This window comes from Brachycentrus maculatus, unplaced genomic scaffold (genome assembly GCF_059751285.1).
Source record: "Brachycentrus maculatus isolate JH-2025_06_01 unplaced genomic scaffold, ASM5975128v1 h1tg000757l, whole genome shotgun sequence".
Lineage (NCBI taxonomy): Eukaryota > Metazoa > Arthropoda > Insecta > Trichoptera > Brachycentridae > Brachycentrus > Brachycentrus maculatus.
Genome location: NW_028281487.1, coordinates 73,327 through 83,617, shown reverse-complemented (window position 1 = coordinate 83,617; position 10,291 = coordinate 73,327). Strand labels below are relative to the sequence as shown.

At 29.2% G+C, this 10,291-nt stretch overlaps 1 protein-coding gene across 1 annotated transcript in view; it reads right to left on the bottom strand.

Moving 5' to 3' along the window:
* Positions 1 to 2,488: 2,488 nt before the first annotated feature.
* Positions 2,489 to 10,291, bottom strand: part of LOC148300276 (uncharacterized) — a 39,652-nt gene continuing 31,849 nt past the window's right edge. Inside the window, exons 21-30 of the mRNA XM_088275013.1 lie at positions 8,485 to 8,633; positions 7,692 to 7,871; positions 7,476 to 7,614; positions 6,349 to 6,572; positions 5,361 to 5,510; positions 4,782 to 4,914; positions 4,375 to 4,499; positions 3,745 to 3,864; positions 3,505 to 3,637; positions 2,489 to 2,577 (exon numbers count right to left, since the gene is read on the bottom strand). Coding sequence (XP_088131139.1) covers positions 2,489 to 2,577; positions 3,505 to 3,637; positions 3,745 to 3,864; positions 4,375 to 4,499; positions 4,782 to 4,914; positions 5,361 to 5,510; positions 6,349 to 6,572; positions 7,476 to 7,614; positions 7,692 to 7,871; positions 8,485 to 8,633 — 1,442 coding nt within the window. The remainder of the gene's footprint in view (positions 2,578 to 3,504; positions 3,638 to 3,744; positions 3,865 to 4,374; positions 4,500 to 4,781; positions 4,915 to 5,360; positions 5,511 to 6,348; positions 6,573 to 7,475; positions 7,615 to 7,691; positions 7,872 to 8,484; positions 8,634 to 10,291) is intronic.

Sequence of the window (10,291 nt, the reverse complement as noted above, 5' to 3'; positions counted from 1 at the left end):
TTAGAATAAAATAAAAACTCACTTAAAAAATAAGGCGAATTGATCTTTATTACTTAATTTCAATTTCTGTCCTTTATATTGATCGTAGAAAAAACCTGGTTATTAGTTAAACACATATGTTTCTTTTTTGTAAATATTATTTAGATTTTTAAAATAAAATATCTTTGCAGAATAATAAAGTATCACTTCATAAGGACCGTAAGTCCATTTAATCTTCACATTCGTTTGAAAATTTATAACTAGGCGAAACAACTGTCATGTTAATTTTTAAGTGTTTTAATAAAATACAACTTAGTAGATTAAAAAAATCTGTGTTTGATTTAAAATTTAATTCAGAAATCAAAATGGAGTTCTGCAAATTAAACGCAAAATCATTAAAAAAAATAAAGATTAAAATATACAATTAGCGACATCTGTTAAAGACACGTAGAATCATTATTACATTTTCCACGTTACTAAACTTTCATAGGCACTTGTATTTCCAAACCTATTACTTTTTATCTGGCGTCATTTTTTTGTGGAAAATGTGTGTATTGGAAAACGTGAGTTTATTAAATTGACGTTTTTAGAGTAACTTGAGGCAAAAATTATCTTCAAGACTCTCGTAAAATTCTGAACGGTTTGTGCAACATACAAGTTTTTAAAGTATGGACACACAATTCTGAGTGCCATAACTAATGCTGCTATCCTCTGCTTTCTTTGTACCACTTTTATTATTCTTACTACTGCTTCAATTTTTTATTCCCATATTAAAATAATATTTTTCAACCTAAACTTCTTACCATATATCACGTTTTAGATAAATGACTTAAAAAATACTCCAATCCTAATTTCATGAATATTATAATATAAACTGTAGAACAGGGCTACTTGAACTTTGATGTGTTACTTGAGCCCAGTACTAAAAAAAATACTTAGATCGTGGTATCGATCGAAGTATCGTGACAATAAGTGTCACCTCTCAGGGACACAATGAATCGTGTCGATACGTTCATTATTGTAGACCAAATACAGATTTTTTTTTGTACTGGGCTCAAGTAACAAATCAAGTTCAAGTAGCCCCATTATACAATACCTTAATGTAAATTGTAATCGAGTTTATATGGCGTCGATTCAATACAATACCCTATGCACCATTTATGTGCATATGTGTAAATGAAATAAGTGAAAAATGAAATAAATAGAAGATACTTGACAAAAACCTTTTTTTATTAAAAATGCTGTTTATTAATCTAAAAACTAGAGTACAGTAGTAGATAACACTTATTTATTGCAAGAAAATGTGAAACAAATATGTACGATGGCAAGCAGACGAGAGAGCGCCATTCTGACATTGAACCGCGACTATACATACACAGGTAACATAAGTCAATAAACTGTTACATAGTGTGTATTTATATATATATATATATATATATATATATATATATATATATATATATATATATATATATATATATATATATATATATATATATATATATATATATATATATATATATATATATATATATATATATATATATATATATATATATATATATATATATATATATATATATTATAAATATATATATCATCCGCACCCCAATGGTGCATAAGGCACTGCATGAAGCAGTATGATAAACGCATATTTATATGATAAGCGCAGTGTTATCTTGATCGTTTACTTGATCGGTGCCTCAGCCCTCCGCTTCAGGTACCAGTCTAGGGTAATATTGACTAAATATTACAGTGAAAAAAATCACTTATATTTATTTGACCCCCCCTGGGAATCGAATCCGGGACCAGAACGGAAGCCGAGTATGCTGACTTATTATATTATATTATATTATACTTCTATGTCCTATTCTGAAGATCCTGGCACACTCTCCTTGTCCTCGAATTATCTTTTTTTTATATTTATTTAATATTGTTCCAAAAATATAACAATTCAATAAATTCACAAGAAATTTATAATTTTTACATATCTTATACTAGTTATTTTGTACATTTATCATCCACCTCTCCCGATCAACACCCACCGCATCACTCCAATCACTCATGAATGGCAACCTTGATTTGGTCCATCTAATGAGGAACGCATTTTTTATACTACTTTCCAACCCTTCTATGACCAATATCTATTAAGGCTGTTATCATTCAACAGTCTCAAACAGACAGAAAGTCTTCCATGAATAAGCTTTAGGTTCATCAGTATATATGCAATGCAATTATCAAATTTTGAATATTGGAGACTTCTCTTTATATGAAAAGATTATTTGCCTGTGCAAATATATTTGAAACATTTCAAATATATTTGATAGCAATCCCTCGGGGATTAAATTCAGCATTAATCATTTGTCACAAAAAGTCATTGTATAATATTTGATATATTTGTTTAAATTTTATTTTAAATAAAAATTTGTTTAATATCGTACATTCACGTATCTCGTACTGAAAGAAATGAAGGATGACATCTGTAAAAAAATTCAGTCATGCTCTTGTCTTATAATATATTTCCTGGAGTTGTGCGCGATTTTTCATCATCCTTATTCACTATCGTCGATTCATTGGCTTGTACGGAAGCTTCGATATCTGAAAATATTATAATAATGCTTTAAATTAATTTTAACTTTTCCTCGTTTGGTGAAGGGAACATTGAATTTAACTGTTTGTTTAACGTACCTCCATTATCCATAATGGAAGTACGTTAAACAAACATATCGCTCACTCCTTTCAAGAACGTCATAAATCAAAAATCGTCAATTTTCAGTTGTGCATGTTTTCGAAATGTCCAGAAAATGTACTATATCCCAGCAAAAGCGGTATATTTTTAACTTAATATTTACCCGCCACAGGGCAGAAAGTGTTGTTTTTGCATTTTGAAGAAAAGGTATTGTTAAATTATTTTTGTAAATATACTAAATATTTTTCAAATGGAGAAAAAACCTTCAGGTTTTACCTAAAAAGATCTGTTGCACAGTAAAAAGTTCGATACGTGGCTTGATATTTATTTTTGACATATTGTATTATATTTTAAAACTTTAAAAACGTTCTCCTGAGAAATCAAGTTTTTTGATTTATGACGTTCTTGAAAGGAGTGAGCGATATGTCATTAATTAAACACATTATGCATAAAAAACTAACAAATTAACTAACTTAACCTAATGATGGAATGATTATTCCCAAACCAATAGTTACGAAGCATTGTTTTTTAAAGTGGTATTACACAAATTGAAGCTATGAATTATAAGGAAAGTGTTATATTACCATACCACAAAGTCAACAATGCTTTTAATACACAAAACAAACTAACTAACCAATTTGTTTTTTTTGTTTGCTTTGAAAATTGACCCATTTAATATTGTTCATTTAGTATATTTATAATTTAGTACATCAATTTTGTACATGTTTTTTTGAAATCCCCAATTTTTGTAATGGTAAATATATTTTCAAAAAGGATAAACACTTTAATGATATTTAAATAGTGCATATTAAATAAATTAATAAATAATTACATACTTTCGTTTTGTACTTCATTTAAAATGTTCCACGGTTCTTCTTTGGCAGACCCATATATTAAAAAGAACACATTTCCAAAGAAATAACATCCCGCCGTTATCAAGAAAACCATTCGCCACTGGCTGATGTCAGTCTGAAAAACAAAAGTTTTTTATTTAAATTATGCTACACAAATACAACTTTTTAAAATAAAAATCAACTTGTAGTTATATCATAAAAATACTGTTTCTAAATTCTTACCGGATCCTTCAAAATGAGACCGGAAACAATTGGAGCACAGATACATCCTATATCTGTTATTGTGAGTGATATGCTTACGATGATACCAACGAAATTTGGTGACAAATCAATTCCGTTCAACTGGAAACGAAAAGAAGAATATATTATTATATGTTATAGTGTGTATAAAACGTTGGCACTCTTGTCTAATGAGATTCTAAAACAAATTCCAAAAATATGACTAGTATACTTATAGGTTTTTGACTGAGACGAAGTATCTATAATTTTTTATACATAAGATGGAATGTGAAAAAATAGTTAACTAATTCTAAATAAATCTCACAAATGTCTGTTTGGAAAAAAAACTTTAAACTTACACGAATTCTCAATTGATCTAACCAGCAACATCAACTGAAATTCCACATCTTACAAAATTACAACTTACAACATCTGTCAAAAATGAATACGATTTTAATACTCTTTAAAGGCTAGAATGGTGAACGTCACACAAGTGCAAAGAGTGATCACTGAAGCCATGCAAATAAGATCCCAGATCATTGGAATATCTAGACTTTAACCTTTCCGGAAATATGGACGTAAATGAACGTCGAAGTCCGTCTGTCAGTTTGTATAATGAACTTGTACTCTTACCATAAACCCGGCAGAAGAAACTGCATCTAGTGCAAGAATTACAATAACAAAAGTAACAGCTATTGTGACATTTGCTACAGGTACATACATCAATGCAATCAGCCCCGCAGCTGGACCCCACGTACCTGCAAAATAACAAAACATTGAAAGGAAACAATAATTATTATTGTACGCTCTTAAAATGTCTGACAAATATTGCCCATAGAGAAGATGATAACCTCACAAATTAAGAAGACAACAAGCTAATATAAGATCTGCAACCCTATGGACCAACCAGATCACCAATCATTTAGTGTTACAGCTAACGGAATTGAACAGATATAGGAGAAAGCATGAACAGAATAGAGATTTTTTAAACAATACAAGAACCTTTAGAAATGAGAATAAAATTACTGTTTGCTTCATACCCAAAGTGTTTGAGACTTTCCGAACTGCAGTTAAAGAGAGATACCCCTTATTGAGAAGATAATCTGCCAGCCAACTTATCGATAAAGTTACAACAAATGCAGCAATGTAAGGTAGGGAAGCCAGCAAGCCACTCTGAAACAAATAATAAATATCACTCACCAAATCATAATGCCCATGAATCTATATATGATAAATTTATGATAGTTTGATAGATATAAACTTGCTTTTTCGAAAAAATATATTTGACCGCAGTGGCAGCGCCGTCTGTTGAACATAAACACTAAATAATGCTCACGACAGTTAGTTTACTTCTTGGGAGCTGCTGTCACTGAACATTTTTTTATGTTTTCGATTGGATTGTTGCGGTTTGTTGCGGTCAGTCATTTTTATCACTATTTATTTACACACTTACACCTACATAAGATGTTAATCAATTTCAATTCATTTTATATGCGTTTTGGTCTACTCGGGGAACAACATGCACTAAAAACCGAGGTCTAACAAGGTCTAACAGGTCTATCAACTATAGACAACTACTGACTCTAATTAAGTTTGATATTTTGAGTCATAATACGTACATCTTGTAACTCTATCCCCAATGCTAGTTTGAAGAATGTCGGTGTTTCAGTTAGCATCACAGTGTACCCATATACTGCTCCCGTTTGCGTCATGATCAGGGCCCACACTGGTTTACTGCAAATGATAGCTTTCCAGGGAATTTTTTTATCCTGAAAATGATAAAAAAATATTTTCTTCAAGTTTTATGAATTTCGTTAATTTTGTAGATAATTACTTTTGTGTTATTGGTTTTTAACCTTTTGGTTACCAGGACTTTTGGGGTAAATGCCAGAAAAACTGCGTTTTAAACATAAATAACTGAAAAAAAGAATGTGTTCGATAATTTATAAACACTGAGCTATTGTTTTGTGACAAAAATATTATTTATCTCGGAGTTTTGTGTATGAATGCTAAAAACCAAATAAATGCAACGTTAAAAAAAATCGACGAACAAGTAATCGCTGCTCGCTTAATGTCCACCTCCTTTTTACGCCGTGCGCATGACACTGTGAATCAAATGACTCCTGACCTAATTGACGACATCCGGTGTTAAAAGAAATAGAGTAGAGGTGCGTGTTATTATGATATAAATATATATTTTTTATTAATGCAATACATGTATTACAATTGTATAAATTTATTGCATATTTTTGATTAACCTTGACACGTTACGTTAAAAATTATCTTTTTGAATAATATCGCAGGTTAACACAACTTACTTTCCGCGGAAACAAAATTGGTTTAATTTACTTTATTTTTCTCATTTCTCTTATTATTTAATATTGAGAATTTATGTAATATTACAACTAATTCAAATATATGAATGATAATTTTTTATCTACATATCGATGTATAACTTATTGAAAAAAACATTACTTACATGATTCGAAAAATGTCGGTATTTTAACAGCACAATTACACAATTATACAGTATTTTTTTATAGCACAGTTATATTAGTACAATGATTTGAATACGCGGAAAATATTGATAGTTTCAAATATAAGTACCATTTTATTGCTCTCATTAGACCCCAGAGACTTCTCTATGAAGGCTCTTTCTTCTGGTAGTATGGTGAGATGTTCGGCTGGAGAGTTGGCCCCAGCCCACATCCATACGAGTCCGGCTACAATGCAGATACTTCCGAAGAAATAAAAAATCCACGGCCAGCCGAAAGAACTGGCCGCTATATAAGCTGATATAGGCATGCATAAGATGACGGCTATGGCGATTCCTGAAAATAAATTGAACCTCGTATTTTATTATTTTTACGGATATATTATTAAGAAGGTCATTTTCGGATGAAATGTTGACAATTTGTTGAAGCATTCTATAAAAATAGTTTCATACACAAAAATATAGAAAATCTTCGTATGGAAAAAATTTACCTATTCGACAAACAATATATGATCAATACCGTTAACTGCTTGTTTGAGAAAACAATGTCACAATTCAATTTTGTAATGTTTACCTTCGGTTTTTCAAAAACGTTTTGGAGAAAACCATTAATAAGCTTTTTATATCTATGCTAATTCGTAAAATTTATTTTATCTACATTATGTTATTCATCTTCATGAAAACATAATATAAATTTAATCAAATCCATTAATGAACGTAGACACGAAAATTGTTTATTAAATAAACGTTTTCTCCAAAACGTTTGTGTATGCGTGTGTGGGTATAAATACTATTTATTAAATGATGCAAATTGCTTATTTGAGAAAACAATGAAACAGAAAGAAATAGAAAACCATTATATAGCTATTTTTGTATATATTCAATTCAATTTTATTTATTTATTTCAATTAATATATACATTACAAACTATAAAAAATTTAAATCGTATACATTAAAAATACATTAAAATAAAATATATGCAAGAATAATTGTTAAAGGTGTAGAAGAATCATATATTTTAATGCCAAGACTTCAGATTAAACAATTATTATAAAAGAGTAGTTACAGCAGGATGGACTCACTAGAAATGTCATCGAGCTTCAAATGCGTCATCTCAAAGATCATAAATTCTGAAATGTGACTTTGTTCTCACGAATAAATGATGTTTCATAAAAAAATACTTGGAATGATTTTGCAAATTTCGTATCTATTGTAGTATATAAAAATTTTAATATTTTACCGCAATATACAAAGTTTCCCAATCGGTTACGTTCTGATACAGGAACCCAAGATCCCAGTAAAACTTGAACCGCGAGGGGTAAGAAACCCTGAGTCAGTCCCATGCACATTCTAACGAAGCATACTCCTTGCCAGCTACCCTTTAAACAATAACGAATTAAAATTCAAATAAAATACTGAAAAAATATATTTCTTTTATAATTTTTTATAGTCTTACTATATATGATGCGACTGGAGTCAGTATAGAGAAAACTCCAGCGGAAATAACAGCACCAGAAAAGAAATGCTTCCCCCCATATTTGCATGCCAGAAAACCTCCAGGAATTTGAACAGCTATTTCGCCCCACCCTAGTGAACTTAATATTAACCCTTGTGTACCCTTGTCCCAATCGAACGTCTGAAAAAAAAACGCACATTAAAATTTTTAATCAAAATACTAATTATATCACCAACGATTATTAAATAATGATATAACAAAAGTATTTCTGTATTATTTTTATTGTTATGTGGCATTGTATGTGTCACTGACATGTAAACATTGTTATTTATATAAAATTCCATGCATACATATTTAAATAAGGCTTCAAAGATAAAATAAATATTAATATGCTTACAATATATTGAATAAATAATATATTTTTATACATAATTATAGTATTAAAAAACCTTTATTTAATCTTGTAATCGATTCCCAGGGAAATAGTTTATTTTTAATAATCAAGACTTACTAAATAAGATCAACTTTTCTTTATTGTATAAACAAATCATTTTTAATGATCAATATGTTTTTAATCGTGAATTATAAGGATCCCGAAAATGATGAAAAAATTGTATTTTTTTTATCTCTACCGAAACACTTATTGAGTTGAGTTAACGTGAATGTTGAGAGTTGAGATAATATTAAATGTAAATTATTAGTCGTTTTTGAGTTTTATTACTAAAATTATTAAGAACAATACAAATGATATTTGATAAAGATTTATGGGTGTATAAAATAAATTGGTAGCTACCTGTATTTTAGTATCAGGATTCGATATATCTGACATCCCTAATATGCCAACACTCAAGCATACTCTGCAGAAACACGAGCATGTTAAACCCAGAAATAATAGTAGAATTTGAATGTGTCTTTTTCCATATCCGGAATACGTTTCCAATTCTAGAAAGAAAAAAAATTAAGTATATTTAAAATGTGGAAAATAATTTATTCAGAAATAAGAATGAATATCTTTACAGATGTTAAAAATTAAGAGAGAATTTAAAAAGATCATGTAATTGTATACCGAAGTTTATAAAACAAAAATTATTATTTTTAAAACTCGTAATTTAATCTAAGGGTTTAAAGTTCATTATATAAAAAAGCACTGGATAAGTCAATGTGGGAAGTGTTAAAAAATAAAGCTTTTAACCAAACTTTGATAAATATTTTGAGAAAACTTTTCTTTTTAATAAAAACATTTTTTTTAAATTAAAAGTAAATTTTACATAATTTACAATATATGTTTTATTCCCCTCAAATTGCCCTTAAATCAGATGGGAGAATATGCTCTATTCAATATACCGACAAAATATTTGATTTTACTTTCTCATTTAAAAAAAGGGTTAAAACCATGAGTGGTTTTAACCCATTTTTTATAATTTTTCTGCTCTTTAAATGTTCAAATCAACAATGTCGAGTTTCACAATATTAAAATAATCAAAACCAAAATGTAATAGAAAATGATGTCTCAGTTCTTATGTTTTTTTTTAAATAAAATAATGTTGAAACAAGAATAATAGATAACAAATAATATTTAGACTTTTTTTCATCTTATTTTTTTTTTGACCTCTCATCAAAGATGAAGAAGAATATGAAGTCTGGAAGGCTGGTTTAAGTGATCACTTTACACACGTGTAACATTCACCAATTCTAATTTTTCATCTCGCTAGAATTGTCTGCTTATTTAATTTGACTACTTTAAGCTACATGACAATAATAACCCTAAAACAACCATTTTCATTACCACGTTCATCCTCTAACATCGAACTCTATTACCATGGTATCTACTAGGTTAACAGTAAAATATGTTAAAAAGTGATGTCAATTCGAATATATTGTTCATTTAAAAAAATAAAGCATAGTCAACATGCCTGAGAATAAAAAAATATCGAAGATTTGCACATTGTCCTATGACCGGTTTTTTTGTTCTTGTTGATTTTGAACACGGTTGTTTTATATTGCTTTGTCACTTGTAATTTAAAGTGATCACAATATAAAATTATGAATTATTTTTAACTTACCCTGTTTTTCATTGACTTGAGGCACAAATTCATATTCATATTTGTACGTTATGTTTTTAGTATCCTCCATTTTCACTTAGAGTAAAACCTGAAAATCAAACTCGTATTTACATATGTTATAAATAATAGCATTTAAAAATTTATAAAAATAAAATTTATATTGGCTTTAATAAACATTCACAAGTTAATCAATCGAGACATAGGAATACTAAAATACTCAAATCTAGATGTCAAAATAGTTAATAAGTATGTAAAACGTACAAAAAAAATTATCTTTATTATATTTAAGTTCCTTTACTATATTTTTTCCGCCTCCGTAGTGCAATGGTCAGCATGCTCGGCTACCGTTCTGGAGGTCCCGGGCTCGATTTCCAGGGGGGTTTAATAAATATAAGCGATTTTTTCACTCTAATATTTATTCAATATTACACTGGACTGGTACCTGAAGTGGAGGGCTGATCACCTTTCTTTCATGTGTAAACGATCGAGATAACACTGCGTTTATATGAAGCAGTGCCCTATGCACCATTGGGGTGC